Genomic DNA, 15,923 nt, shown 5'->3' with positions numbered 1-15,923 from the left:
TTGACCCAGAGGAATGTTTGGGAGGGGGATTAAAAAACCCTCCCTCCTCAGGTTGGAGTGTGTGTGTTGCCACAATCAAACAAGTGTCAGAGCCTTGCCATTCTCCTTTCTAGGTTGTCACAAGGACCTACCCAGCTTCCCTGATTACCTTAAATACACTTAGGATCCCTAGGATTCTGGGGTCCTGGGACATGGTGCTCATTCCCAGGTCCACCATTGGTTTTGTCCCGCGAAAGAGCAAAACATCCTGTGGGAGCCTGATTTGGTTCAAAACCTATTTTCTTTTCCCTACTTCTTTCTTTTCTTGACTTCTTGCCTTCTTTCTTGCTTTCCTGCTTTCCTGCTTTCCTTCTTTCCTTCTTTCCTTCTTTCTTTCTTTCTTTCTTTCTGCAATTGGGGTTAAGTGACTTGCCCAGGGTCACACAGCTAGTGTCAAGTGTGTGGTCCGAGGCCGGATTTGAACTCAGGTGCTCCTGACTTCAGAGCTGGTGCTCTATCCACTGCGCCACCCAGCCGCCCCCCCCTACTTCTTTCTTTAGAGCCAATCAGAACCATGTAGGGAAGGAGTTAGTTTGTTGTTTAATTGTTGTTCAGTCGTTTCAGTCATATCCTACTCTTCATGACCCCATCTGGAGTTTTCTTGGCAAAGATACTGGATCGATTTGCCATTTTCTTCCCCAGCTCATTTTACAGATGAGGAAACTAAGGGAAACAGGGTAAATGACTTGCCCAGGGTCACACAGCAAGTAAGTGTCTGAAGTAGGATTTGATCTCAGGTTTTCTTGACTCTAGGCCTGGTGTGCTCTCCACTGTGCTATCTAGCTGCCCCGTAACAGCTATCTGAAATCTTAATTTCTGGTAGGATGCTGACAATTTAATGTCTTGAAATTTCCATTGTCTAACTGCTCCTTTTTCTGTATTAAGTGACCCATTCTTAAATTTGAACATAACTTTTAAGAAAACTGAGACTAAAATTTGCTGGCAGATCCTATCATTTTTGAAATATGGTTTGAATTTCTAAAAAAATGAATGCTGCTTTGTATTTTACTGGTGATGAACACTGTGTACAGTACAGTCTTAAGCAAAATCTCTGGCCATTCTTTTAAAATTAAGACAAACTTTTCTTAAAGTTATGTAATTTTTCTTGAGCAGAACCATAAATTTAATGTAAATTTAACATTCAAGAATTCTCTTTTGATAATAGGAGCGGCATAGTGGACAAGTATATATTTCTCCCAAGGAAAAATCCTCCAAAGCCAGAAGACAAGTGTGATGAAACGTGTGTGAACAAGACAAGAGAACAATCTTCCGGGAATGCTGATTATCCGTTTTTTCTGAGGGTGTAGACTTAGGATGATTGCTCAAAGACAGGGGTGTAAGGCAAATGGAACAGTCAAATATCTCTTGATGAAACGCCTGCAAAACAAGAAAATTTTTAAAGGACTGTTACTTGAGCAAAGATTTAAACAGTAGTCAGATACATCGAGAAATAGCCTACCTGGTAAGATCCATAAGGCATTCTTCACTGCATAATATTATACACTTAACAGTTTATAAAATGCTTTCCTTACAACAAACCTGTGAGGTTAATGTTTAGTCAGGTTAGAAATTTACTGACTGGAAACTTCCATTGTCTATTTCTGTATTAAGTTACCCAGTCTTAAAATGGAACACAACTTTTAAGAGGACTGAGACTAAAATCTGCTGGCAGATCCCATCATTTTTGAAATATGGCTTGAATTTCTAAAAAAAAAAAACAAAACACTGCCTAGTATTTCACTGGTGATGAGCAGAGGGTACACTACACACAAATTATCAAATTAAGCAAATTATCTGGCCATTTTTAAAAAATCTAGATAAACTTTTCTCAAAATGATGTACATAATTTTGGGTGTGTAGGTATGATTAACGGTCAAACCCTGTGGTTTTACTGGTGTAAAAGCTTATAAACTCATAGATCTAGAGTTGGAAGAGATCTCAGAGACCATCTAGCCTAACTCCTCCCCATTTTATAGATGAGGAAACTGAGGTTCAGAATGCTCAAGTCAAGGTGATTCCAAGCTTGTTGTTATTTCCAATATATTCTTTTGCTAGGTGGTGCAGTGGATAGAACGTTGGGAGTGGAGTCACAAAGGCTGGAGAGCAACTCCTGACACAAACACTTAGCTGTAGATCTTGGGCAAGTCATTTAACTGCTGTTTGCCTCAGTTTCCTCATTTGTAAGATGGGGATAATAATAATATCCATCTCCCAGGGCTGCTGAGGACTTGTCTTCAGAGCAGAGATTGTTTCTTTACCTTTTCTCTGTCTGCTAATACGCAAGGACCGACGGGAGAAACAGTTTTAAAGAAACAAAAACCAAATAACCAAACAAATGTGGTCTTCCAGAATCCCAGAGTTGTTTGGATATTTGGTAAATGGCTCTTGCCTGGTGGTAGCATAGCCTACAGAGATGGAGATTTGGAAAATGTACTAGATAATCACCATAAGTGAACATAAGAGTCTCTCACCAGGAAGAATTGTTGAAGAAAAAAATCTAAGCCAAAAAGGCATGAGGTCCGAAGGGAGCAGAACAAGGAAGATTTCTGGTAGTCCCTTAGGACTAAGGTGATCTTTCTGAATGAGCACCACAGTATCTCAGCTGAGAATTGAAGGTGATTCTATAGGGAGTGAAGGTGAGGGATCAAGAAGATGGACGGAGCCTGGAGAGTGGAAGTTCAGATAGAGAAAGCAGCCTGAAGGGGCAGGGCTGGCCTGGACATCCTCAAGACTGTAATATGATAGCTCCATGTTCTCTTTGGACTTTCTAATGGGAGCTTGAAACTACATCCTTTAAGCCTGGGAAAAGTTTGTTTGCATTTCTTTGTTTTCAAGTTTATATTATCTTTATAAAGTTGTCCACAGGCACTTGCTAGTTTAGGTGAGAAATGCATTTGGGAAGAGGTAACTGAGGGGAAAGAAGAAAAAAGAGATTTTATACTAAAGTGTTTTGTTAGAACACTATCTTTGGCTAGGGACCTGAGGAGAGGGAGAGGCAGAGAGAATTATAGATCCTTTTTGTTATAACTCCTGTTGTTTAGTCCTGTCTGACTCTTTGTGACCCCATTTGGGGTTTTCTTGGCAGAGATATTGGAGTGGTTTGTTATTTCCTTCTCCAGCTCGTTTTACAGAGAAGGTAACTGAGGCAAACAGGGGTAAGTGACTTGCCCAGGGTAACACACTTAATCTGAGGTCAGATTTGAACTCAAGGAGATAAACTTTCCTGACTCCAGGCCCTGCACTCTATCCACTGAACCACCTATCTACCCTGCAATTTCCTGGAGTTTTTATCACAGGAAGCCCATTTAGGAAATGAATTAGTAGAAGGGTGAGGAGAGCAAATACGAATGGCTTTCCACCAGTGTTGGAGAAAACATAACCTCTTCTCCCTTGCAAAAATGTGTTGCTTTCTTACCAGCAGTTAGTACAGTTAGGGTTTAAAATAAAATAAAACAAAACAAACAAAAAACCAGTAACTCTAAACTGACCTGCATTTGTATTTTCTCCCAGTCATCTTCTGTAATATCCTGATCACGCCTTTTTTCAAACTGTTGAAGAATGCTTCTATTTGCAGCTATACAGTAATCAATTTCTGAAAAGAGTTGTTCTATGTTTGTATCATATGAAGACAAGATCCGGTTGCTGATTTCTGTGAACTAAGAAAGGAGGAAAACTTATTTATTAATTTTGAAATTTCTGATTAGTTTAAAGCAAATAAAATGTTGAATTTGGTTTAGGTAAGAAATCAAATAATTCTGTGAGCTCAGCTGTCCTAATGGCTGCGGGGCATTTTAGATAGGTAAGTCATTTATTAAGTGTTTACTCTGTGCCCAGGCATTGGGCTAATAAGCATTGGGGATACAAATACAATAGAAACAATAAAAATTTCAACAAAGAAAATGACAATTATAGGGCAATCTGCCCAAATTTATGGGATGCAGCAAAAGCAGTTCTGAGAGGGAAATTTATATCTCTGAATGCTTTCATCAACAAAAGAGGAAAATAAATTAATGAATTTGTTCTGCAATTAAAAAAAAAACTTAAAGAAATAAAAAAAATCCCCAACTAGAAAATAAAGTTGAAATTCTGAAAGTCAAAGAAGAGTGTAATAAAATTAAAAGCAAAAAAAGGCCATTGAATTGATCAATAAACCTAAGAGCTAGTTGTTGTTGTTGTTGTTGTTTTTTTGAGGAGGAAACTAATAAAATAGAGTTAGAAAACCTGATTGGAAAATGAGAGAGGGAAACCAAATTGTTCATATAAAAATGAAAAAAGGAAAACTTATAACAATTGAAGGGGAAATAAAGGAAATTATTAAAAATTATCTTGTTCATTTGCATATTAACAAAACTAAACTTGGAGGAAACAGATGAATAGATAAAAATATGAAATTCTCAGATTAGGAAAGGAAAAAAATACACTATTTAAAGAATCCAATATCAAAAAAAGAAAAGGAACAAGCCATGAGTGAATTCCAAAAGAAAAAAAACTCCAGGACCAGATGGATTCACAGTGAAATATATTAAACATTTGAAGAACAACTAATTCCAATGGCAGTAAACTGTTTACCCTAATAAGAGAAGGGACCCATTAATTCTCTTGTTATGAAACAAATACGGTTTTGATACATAAACTAGGGAGAGAAAGCAGAGAAAGGATATAACAGATCTCTAAGGAACATTGATACAAAAATTTTAAATAAAATATTAGCAGCTAGGTTATAGCAACGTATTAAAAAGATCCTTCACTTTAACCAGCTTGGGTTTATACCAAGATTTCAGGGTTGGTTCAAAATAAAGAAGACTAATAATATAATAAGTCATGTTAATATAAATAATAAAACTACTATGATGATAATAGATGCTGAAAATACTTTTGGCAAAATCCAATACTCATTTCTATTTAAAAACTCTAGAAATCATAGGAATAAATGGACCTTTCTTTAGTATAGTACATAGTATTTTATTGAAATCCAAGAGATGTAATGGAGGAAAGTTAGAGGCCTTTCCAGTAAGATCAGGGGTAAAGCAAGGATGCCTATTATCTTCACTACTATTTAACATAGTACTAGAAATACCAGTGATAGCAAAAAGAAAAGAAAGAAATCAAAAGGATAGGCACAGGCAAAGAGGAAACAAAATTATTGATTTTGCAGATGATATCATGGTGTGCTTAAACAACCACAGAAAATCAATTAAAATTAATTAAAAATAGTGCATTCATTAGTGCACATAATGAATGCCGTGAAGTGGTTGTATTTGAATTGGCATTATGAAGTTAAAATTAGGTAAAATATAGTAATTGATTCTAGCCCAATGCTAATATTCAGAGAAAATTTGAACAATGCAAACACTGTGGAATTAATTATGGGCCCTAATTGAGACCTACCTATATATTATTTCTGGACCTATACCCCCAAAAAAATCAAAGAAAGAGGAAGAGAATCTATATGCACAAAGATATTTAAAGCAGCTCTTTTCATGGCACAAATTTGGAAACTAAGGGAGTATCTTCCTCTTGGAAATGCCTAAACAATTGTAGTATATGAATGTAATGGAATATTATTGTGCCATAAGAAATGATGAAATAGAAAATATGCAAGGAAACAGAAAACTTCTATGAACTGATGCAGTGTGAAGTTAAAACCAGAACAATTCAATAATATTATAGTTTTGAGAAACTTTAGAATTGTGATCAATACAATGATAAATTATGTGTTCAAAAGAATGAAGATGAAATACTCCACTCACTTCTTGCCATAGAGGTAAAGAACTTAAAATGCAGAAAGGGACATACATTTTCAGACATGGCTAATGTGGGAATTTATTTTGCAAGACTATGCAATTATGTGTTGAGGGATTTGTTTTTTATTTGCTCAGTGGGGGGAAGTGCAGTGGGAAGGACAGGTGAATGGAATAAATACTTGTTACATGAATAAAAAGAAGAGGAGAAGAGATGAAGGGACATACAAAGAGGATGGTCTTGCCAAAAAGAAGGGCCACTTCTTAATCAGAGATCTGAATGAAAGAGGAGATAGTGGAGATGATGTCATGGATATGAGATGAGAAAAACTGAAGAAGGAGCTCAGAGTGAATGCTCTCTCTCTCTCTCTCTTGCTGTCTCTCTCTCCCTCTCTGTCTCTGTCTCTGCCTCTCTCTCTCTCTCTGAATCTCTGAAATAGGGGAAAAGAATCAGCATTTATATGGCACCTACTATGTGCCAGGCACGGTGTGAAGTGTTTTTTTACAAATATATCTTATTTGATCCTTACAACAACCCTGGGATGTAGGTGCTATTATTATCCCCATTTTGAAGAAACTGAAGCAAAGGGATGTTAGATGACTTGCCCAGGGTCATACAGCCAGTAAGTGTCTGAGGCTGGATTTGAACTCAGCACTTACTGACACCAGGGCCCACACTCTGGCCATTGTACCACCACCAGCCTCCAAGTAAGTATGAGGTCAGTTCCTCAGGAGAGACGATTAGGAGAAAAGGGTGCCATGGGAATCTGCTAAGAAGAAAAGATTTGGAACACATATTTTGATGAATGGAATAGCAAAGCGATAAAGGAGTAGGACTGCCTTGCTTCAGAGAAGGCGTAGTTGAGATTACACATTTGTAGTGAATCAGTTGGCATGGTTATGTGACTTCTTCTAGATCTGTTGAGCCTTATGTGAATAGGAGTGGAGGAAGGAGATGGTGGGAGTAATGTAGGATTGGGGTTTAGCAAGTCTTGATCAACAATATGGCAAGTGTGCAGGGGATATGAGAACAGAACACAATAGAGATTGCATTGGTGCACCAAGAGTCCAAGACTGAGGAGGAGAAGGTAGCCCGAGCATGCATGATGGCTTGGGAAAGAACTGAGGGATGAAGGGATTAAAGACTGCAGTATGGGCAAAAGAGTGTATGTGTGTAGGGGGGGAATAAGACAAAAAGAAAGATGAAATAATAAAAGATTATGGTCAGATAAAGGAATTTTGGAGTTGTTGATCATAGAGGTGGAATCCTTTTGGGTGATTGAAGACTGAAGATCTAAGAACTGAGAAGTCAGAGTATTTGATTGAACATCATCAAATATGTTGAAGTCTCCTATTATAAGGGCAGAAGATGGAGAGGAGAGAGAGAGACTTTGAACAAGTCCCTGGACTCACTGAAGAAGAAAGAAAGAATGTTCTAGAAGTTGGTTGATAATTGCCACCAGGATCTGGATTGGGTGATATATGTGGATGGTACAAGTGTCAAAAGAGGAGGGCTTGCTAAGTGATGATGGCAGTTTTACAGATAAGGAAACTGAGGTTCAGAGAGTTTAAGTGAATTGCTCATAGTCACATAGCTAGGTAGAATTTGAACCCACACCATGCTATCTACTACTCCATACTGCCTCTCAGCAGATACCTAGTTAAAGATCTATCTAGCAGTTTTTAGTTGTAAAGAATGTTAAACCACCTAAACATTAATTGGTGAATCACTAAGTAAACTATGGTATATCAGTGTAATGGAACACTACAGGGACATGTAAAGTGACAGCCACTTCACTCAGTCTAAGATCTCATCAGTTTGAGTACTCCTTCCTTCCACAGTACATATGCATAACTTCTCATTCTGAATGATTCCTCTCTATGTCCAAACATCCTGTAGTGAGGATCCACCCGACTTGCTGAAGACCTTCCTCTGGGTGTTTTAATATTTCATAGGCAACATTGATAAGTGGTTCAGTTTCATAGCACGTCAACTGGTTGTTGGACAGATGGAATATCCACAGTTAATGTTTGCAGATAATGTAAAAGTTGTGTGCTTCTTAGCTATTCTCTGTTGCCTCTTTGGTGGTCACTCTGTGTCAGCGCTTTGGCAGTAGAATATTGCCCAGGACTGAGGGTCATTTAGAATTTTTATCTGTTTCAGAAGTTGACATAGGCAAATTGAAAATAACAGGAAAATGAGAAAAGACATCAGAGAGCTGTTTTTTTTAAAATTTGCTCAGAAATTATTAGTTTAATGTTTTTCTATATTAAAATTGTTTTGTTTATATTTTTATATGACTCATATTTCCCTTCTCCTCATAGAAGCTAGAACTCAAGGTATCTCAGAGGCCATCTAGCCTAACCTCTTCATTTTACACGTCCCAGAGATCCATCCTTTATATCAAGGGGGAAAAAAAGCCAGTTTGGCAAAACCAACTTACAAATCTGACATTATAGACTGTGTTCAGTCCCCCACAGCATCCCAACTCTACAAAGAAGGGAGAGGGGTGCGGTCTCTTCCCTCTTCTTTGTGGTCAAGCTTCATCATGATCATTTCACAACGTTCAGTTTTGGTTATTTTGTTACTGTTCTTTCCATTTACATTGTTGTTGTCATCGTGTACATTGTTTTTCTGGTCCTTCTTACTTCATTTTGCCAAGGCTTTATGTGTTTCTGTGTATTCATCCTTTCTTACCAAGAGGTAATAGTCCATTACATTCATGTACCACAATTTGTTAGCCATTCCCCAATCTAGGGGCATCCACTGCTTTCCAATTTTTGCTATTACATTATAAGTGTATACACTGTAAGTGTATAAGTGCTTCTATATTTTGGTGTATATGGGGATTTTTCTCTTTATCACTTAACTTCTTGGGGTATATACCTAGCAATGGGATCTGCTAAATGTGCCAAAACGGAATGTTTCCCATGTATGTTTTAAGAGATATTTTTGATTCAAAAATATTCGGAAAACCATGCTAATCTCTTTTCTTAAACACTTACTTGAGATTTATTCTTTGGAATATATGGCCATAACACACTACCTCAACTTGGTGGCAACATAGCTAAAATTGCAGGGACAGATTTTTAAGAGGAGTCAATATATCCATATAGGAAATTAATTTTTAAGAATTAGGCTTATAAAGTGACAGTATTGTCACAAAGTATTATAAAAATTTAAAGGAAGGAGACATCAATATGGATTTGATGGAAGAGGCCCATCTTGAATCGCCCTCCTCCTTTTCTGAGTTCCTCTACCTGATGATCATGTGGCATAGTGTTGAGACCTCTTAGAACTATGACTGCCTTCCTTAGGGTACACTCTATCTTATCAATCTCTTTCTAAAGCTATGGCACCCAGAACTGAACATTTGTCCCTACTCAATTTCATCTCATTAAATTTATTCCATTGTTCCAGCTTAGAAAGTTCTTTTAGTTTGTAATTGTGCCACATAATGTACTGGATACTTTTCTTAGTTTTGTGTCCTCTGCAAATGTGATAAGCATGCTCTCTATGCCTTCATCTGTTACTGATAAAATATTGAACAGAAAAGGGCCAAACCTGAATTGCTGGGTCACTTTGCTATAGTTATTCCTCCAGGCTGATTTTGCCCTGAATTCTATGCATGACTTTGGACAAGCCACTTCAGCTCTTTGAAATGAGCTGGACTACGTGATCATTAAGATGCCTTCCAGCTCTTAAGTTCCATGACTCTGCCCTTATTTCTCCTTTCTGCCAGTCAAGTACCTTATATACCCTTCAGAGCCCAGCTCAGATGACACCTCTTTTATGAAGATTTCCAAGGCAGGAAGTACTCCCTCCCTGAATTCACAAGCATTTATTGTTTACTATGCACCAGGTACTGTGCTAAGTGCTGGTAGACAGAAAGGCAAAAATAATCCCTGCCCTTGAGGCAGTGACATGCTAATGGGAGAAGTAACATATCAAATAACTAGATGTATTATAAGATCTATCAGAGTTCATGGAAGGTAATGTGACGGGAAAGCACCAGTGGGGATGGGTTTTTTTTTTTTTTTTGAAAGGTCTCTTGCAGAAGGCAGGATCTGCTCTGACCAGAGTCTTTAAGGAATCTAGGGAAGCTAAGAAGTAGAGGTAAGGGAGCAGAGTATTCCAGGTGTGGAGGGAAACCAGTGCAAAGACACAGAAAGGAGATATGTCATATTTGAGTCAAGTAGGCCAGTGTTGCTGGATATAGTTTAAGGCTGAAAAGTTAGGAAGGGGTCAGGTTATGAGGAGCTTTAAATATTAGAGGACTTTATATTTGATCTTGGGGATCAAGAAGGAGCTACTGGAGTTCACTTGGAAGGGGATGGGAGGGAGAATATGACATGGTCAGACATCCTTTAGAAGTCACCTTGGCATTTGAGTGAAAGATAGACTGAAGTGGGGAGAGACTTGAGGCAGAGACCCCAGTTAGAAGACTACTGCAATATAACAGGCAAGAGGAGATGAAGGCCTGAATTAAGGTTGTGGCTGTGTGAATAGAGAGAAGTGGATGTATATAAGAGATGTTATGATGGCAGAAATGACAAGATTTGGCAACTAATTGGTTATGTGGGGTGATTACAAATAAGAGATCAAGGATGATGTTGAGGTTTTGAGTCTGAGTGACTGGGAGAATTGTGGCACCCTAAACTGTAATGGGGAAATTCAAAAAGCAAGAGAATCTGGGGAGAAAGACAGTCTGTTCTGTTTGGGATATGTTGAGTTTGAGATGTTTATGGCACATCCAGAACAAGACTTCTAAAAGGCATGCACAACTAGCTTGGGAGAGAGGCTGGGACTGGACATGTAAATCTGGTAGTCACCTGCACAGGAATAGTAATTGAACTCAAATGACACAGTGTAGAGGGAGTAAAGAAGAAGGCTCAGTACAGGACTGCAGAGGACATCTGCAGTTAGTGATCATGACTCATAGGAGGAACCAGCAAAGAAGCTGAGACAGAGCAGTCAGATAAGTAGGAGAAGAATCAGAGGGAGCAGTGTCTAGAGGGTGTCTCCAGAAGGAAGTGGAGGTAACTGACAGTGTCAAAGTCTACAGAGAGACCAAGGAGAAGGAGGATGGAGAAAAGGCCACAGAACTCTCATCGTAGTGACTATACTTTCACCTGGCATTTTTGCTTGGCATTGTTATTACGTCCTGTATCTTTGTCTCTTCTCCCCAGGCAGACAGTAAGTTAGCAACTAGAGGGCTAAAGTCAACTTTTCTGCTCCACTCTATCCTCTTCAGAATTAGCACTATGCTTCACACATAGTAGATGCTCAATAGTTATTGATTTGATTTGAAGAGGGAACTGATTTAAATTGCAGACGACTTCTTGGCCATATAGGTTGTAAGATTTTGAAAGATATCAAGATGAGTTTCCTTGAATTTTCTCTTTTAAGGTTTTAAAGAATAGGATAGAATACCACAAAGTCCAAAAAATCAAGATTTCAAGTAACCTAAAGGGTAATGCAAAAGACAAATGGTGGGTCTAAGTATGTATAGCGTATTATTGATGATGACTTGCAGGTAACAAATGGCATAAAAATATCAAAAACATTTGATCAGGGAAAAATATGGGTCAGTCATTTAGTGAAAATAAGAGATGATAAATGGGCAGCTGAAATACTTCACTGATGTCAATGGAATATTAGAAGATTTCAGCGGAAGGCCTGTACAATGCCTTTCCTGAGAGCCGAGATTTTCTCTTTGTATCCCTGGAACAGTACCTGGTACATAGTGGGTGCTTAAATGCTTATTGATTGTGAATGGACTGATTTTAAAAATGTGACTATCATATTAAGTAAATCTTCTAAGGACAACTTATGGGTAACAATGGATAATAATTACATAGGATAAGAAGACATGGGTGAAATTGTAAATTGCACCATTTGAGGAAAATAATTCTCATGGATGATATCATAGATTCATTGAAGAATTTAAACAAGAGGGTAAAGAGCTTTATTTTCATGATTCTCAGGGTCACTTCCAGAACTATGATTAAATGATAACATAATCTATTAAGTGGCTAAGTAACATTTTATGGTATATTACCTCTATTACAAATTTTTACCACACATATTATCTAAAGCGTATAATGATGTTTCCAATTGAAAAGCCAATTAACTTGACTGTTATTTTAAAGTTTTAAAGGATCAAATAATAAGAATAGCCAGCATTTACATAGTGTTTTAATATTTACAAAGTACTACACATTTGTTATCTCATTGGTCTTCACAAGGACCTTGTGAGGTAGGTGCTAATATCATACCCATTTTATAGTTGAGGAAACTAAGGCTAACAGAGGCTAGATGACTTACTCAGGGTCCCAGAGTTACTATCTGAGGAAGGATTTGAATTAAGGTCATCTGGTACAGGGTCTTTGCCTACCACCCCCTTACCCTGCAAGCTGTATCTCAGCATATATTTATTTCGTGTTGGTTGTGTGCCCCATATTAGGCATTATTAGGTATGGTGGGGGGGGTGGTGGTGAGGAAAGGAGCAGTGCCAAGAGGAATCAGTTGTATGTTAGCTGTCAAATCCTGATGTTTCATTTTTTCCTTCTTTATTCTATCACTTCACTAAATATTATATTTAGATTATCTCTGGTAATTTAAGAAGCAGAATTTGGTAAAAAAAAATTCTAATTGATTTTACTGAGTAATGCTTAAAATAATTGGACTCAACAGAAACATCCCAATCAAGGGAAATAAAAGTTTGAAAAAGGAGAAATCCTGTTTTAAGCATGTGCTTTTCTTCACATACATAAAAATATCCTATGTATTTGAAATATATGATTTAGCTAAGTCACTAAGACATAGGGCTATTAATATATGAAGCAATTATCAGTCATTTACAAGTAACATGGCAGATACACATTAAAAAAAATTATCCTAACAAAAGCACCCAGGTGAACTTTGTCTACCAAGGAGACCTTTTAAAGTGATCCATCTTAATGTCAGCAAATTGCTTACTAATGTGTTGACTTATGGAAACCCTCAAAAGCAAAATGAAAAGGCTGGAATTTACAGCATATCAATGAATCAGTTGATAAGCTTTTACTGGTTTAATATCCTCCAAGTCTTGCTGCTTGGAGCCACTTCAAGCTAGCAACAGAATGTTTGCCATCTCCGGCTGATAAAGGAAGTCAAAGGACTAAACAAACTTCAAGACCATTACTCTGTTTGGTGAGATTTAAATGAAAATTGTCAAAGAAATCACATGCAGGCGGTGTGGGGAAGAGATGGGGATCCTAAAGTCAACCACATCATCTTACAAATTACTTACCTAACTTCTTAAACAATGGTCAAGACTTTTAGCTAAGGTGGAGATAATGTAATGCGTTTGAAAAGATTTAATTGCAGCAATAAAAGACCATACCTCCATCAAATGACATATGCAAGCAAGGTTTCTAGATAAGGATCAAAGAAATTCAAGGACCAAACGCACCACATTCTAGGCAACACTTGGGGCTTTCTGTACACACTGGTGATAGATATTAGCATAACATGGTTTCAGTGACCTTTCCAAGCTGCTTTGATCTAAATTAGTAAGAACTTGAATGAATTAGTGGAGGAGAGACTACTGTATCCGACAACTTACTACTCTGGCAAGGATATTTCTGGCTGAAATTCTCATTCTGTTACACTTAAGTGTATTAAACTCAACATTTGACCTCTGTTGATTTGCCACAATTTATTATTATTGTTAACTTGCCACAAGATTTCAATATATTCTGAAGGAACCAACACTTTTAACATTATTTCTTTGAATTGTATTTTGAATCGGTTTTGTTAGGACTATAGCAGTGACATTTGAAAGCACAACAAATTTTGTACCATTAGTTATTAAAAAACAATTCTTTCTCACTATTGTGCATATACTACAAGGATGTCTCATATATAACAAAATATTCGTAGTCCTTTTAGTGGTATCAGAAGACTGGAAACAAAGTGGATGCCCATTAATTGGAGAAGGACTGAAAAACTGTGGTTTATTAATGGAATGGAATATTGTTGTGCTAAAGGAATTCATGGAAACATTGAGAACACTTGAGTGGTCTGATGCAGAGTGAAATAAACAGAACCAGGAGAACAATAAACAATGATTATAATAAAGTAAATGAAAATAACAATAAAATGCAAGTGAAATCAGATTAATTGCAGTGACTAATCTTGGTCCCAGAGAATAGACATCTCTTCCCTTAATATGAAGGTGGGGGACTACAGATGCAAAATATTGTTTATTCTACCAGAAATGACAGTTTTGACAGGTTTCTTTAACTGTTTTTCCAGGTTATAAGGCAAGGTATAATGGAGGAAGAATATATTAGGAAATTACTGTGGCTGTAAAAGCCAAAATGCATCAGTAAAACAGAAGAAAAAAAACAAAAACAAAGTAACTCTCACTGTCCAGAACATTTCTATTTGGGAACATATGGTACATCATGAAAACTAAAAGTGAGGAAAAACTTCAAGTACAAATAGGGATAAAAACTTAAGCCTACAGGAAGCTAAGTTCATTTATAAGGACTCTACATTTTGAACTAGTCCAAAGGACACACACAAACATTTTGGTCAGATCTTGAAACTTTAAATAGTTAAGGAATATTCCCTAAATGATTTGATATGCTTAAAATACTAAATCTCTAGCTATCATTCATTCCCTATCTCTTGGAATCACAGAATTTGAGAATTTTGCTTGTTGAGAATATGACTGATGGGATTCTTCAGTAGGCCTATATTAGACTGGATAACCCATAAGGTCTGCTCCAGTTCTTAGAGTCTGATAAGCCCCTTGAGGGCAGGGACTGTTTGATCTCTTTCATTGTATCCCATCTGACCATATGCAGTCATCATGATCTATATCTTGCCACTGGGTCCAGATGGCTCTGACGGAGAGAGTGAGGCTGATGACTTTCCATAGCCCTGCCTCACTTAAATTCAGTTCACTTGCAAGTTATGACATCACCTTCTCAATGTCATGGTCCTTTCTGAGAATGAAGGACAAACAACAACAATAACTGTATCCTAGTGCTTAGCATAGTGTCTGGCAAATAGCAGCCTCTTAATAAATGCTTGTTAATTGACTTAGTCTAACTGCCTCAATTTACCCATCAGTGCACTGAAGCCCAGAGGTAAGTATCTCATCTAAGGTCACAATGGTAATTAAATAGTCAAGTTAGGATCTGAACCTAGATTCTCTGACTCCAGTTACAATGTTCTTTCCACTATAACATTCTACCTCATTTATCCTTCCTTATCAGAGGGATCATATTTGATGTAAACTCCTGTTATGTTATTTTACTTTGATAACTGTTAAGCCAAGTATGGAAAATCTCTAAAAACTCTGTAAAGTATTAGGCATGTTTTAAAAGTTGGGGAGTGGTTGTGGTGAATACATGCTGTAAAAAGCAGAATTGGAAGGGTCCAATAAGGGAAAAAAAAATTTTGGAATGCTGGTAACTACCTAATCAACCTAGTTTTAAAAATGAATGGGCCGTTGGGAAAGTAATTTCCTATCTACCAAGCCTAGTTTTAGTCCCAGGGGCTGTGCTCTGTGCTTTATGCTCTAATTTTATGCTTTTATTTAGTGCAAATTTTCAATTCAGAAAACCTTTTTGAAATGTATACATTAAAATGAAATGAGCAACTGAATTCTGAACTGGAACTGACATTCTGTATTTAATGCAACAAAAATTTACTAAGGCTTATTATAGGCAAGACACTGCGCTAAGGAATGGGAATGTGGGGTAGGGAATCCAGAGAAGATAGGGTCTCTTCCCCTTAGGAGTTAACTATGTAATTGAGGAGATGAGGGAGGTACACTTAAAACTACAATGTAAAATAATCATCATTATTATCATCATCACCATTCACATAGTGTCTAATATGTGCCAGGTACCGTCCAAAGTACTTTACAAATACCTCACAACAATATTGGGGTGGAGGTGCTATTATTATCCCATTTTTACAGTTGAGGAAACTGAGGCAAACAGAGGTTTATTTATTTTCCTCCATCCTATTAGCTTACTTTCTTTTCCTTCTTTCTCTTTCTTTCTTTCTTTCTTTCTTTCTTTCTTTCTTTCTTTCTTTCTTTCTTTCTTTCTTTCTTTCTTTCTTTCTTTCTTTCTTTC

At 37.2% G+C, this 15,923-nt stretch overlaps 1 protein-coding gene across 1 annotated transcript in view; it reads right to left on the bottom strand.

Annotated features, from left to right (window-relative positions):
* Positions 1 to 1,173: 1,173 nt before the first annotated feature.
* Positions 1,174 to 15,923, bottom strand: part of RNF32 (ring finger protein 32) — a 54,304-nt gene continuing 39,554 nt past the window's right edge. The window contains exons 7-8 of the mRNA XM_027840913.1: positions 3,528 to 3,695; positions 1,174 to 1,416 (exon numbers count right to left, since the gene is read on the bottom strand). Of these exons, the coding sequence (XP_027696714.1) occupies positions 1,174 to 1,416; positions 3,528 to 3,695 (411 nt within the window). The remainder of the gene's footprint in view (positions 1,417 to 3,527; positions 3,696 to 15,923) is intronic.

This window comes from Vombatus ursinus, unplaced genomic scaffold, assembly GCF_900497805.2.
Source record: "Vombatus ursinus unplaced genomic scaffold, bare-nosed wombat genome assembly UNPS02014852.1, whole genome shotgun sequence".
Classification (NCBI taxonomy): Eukaryota; Metazoa; Chordata; class Mammalia; order Diprotodontia; family Vombatidae; genus Vombatus; species Vombatus ursinus.
The sequence above is the reverse complement of the archived record's forward strand: the minus strand, read 5'-3'. Positions and strand labels throughout refer to the sequence as shown.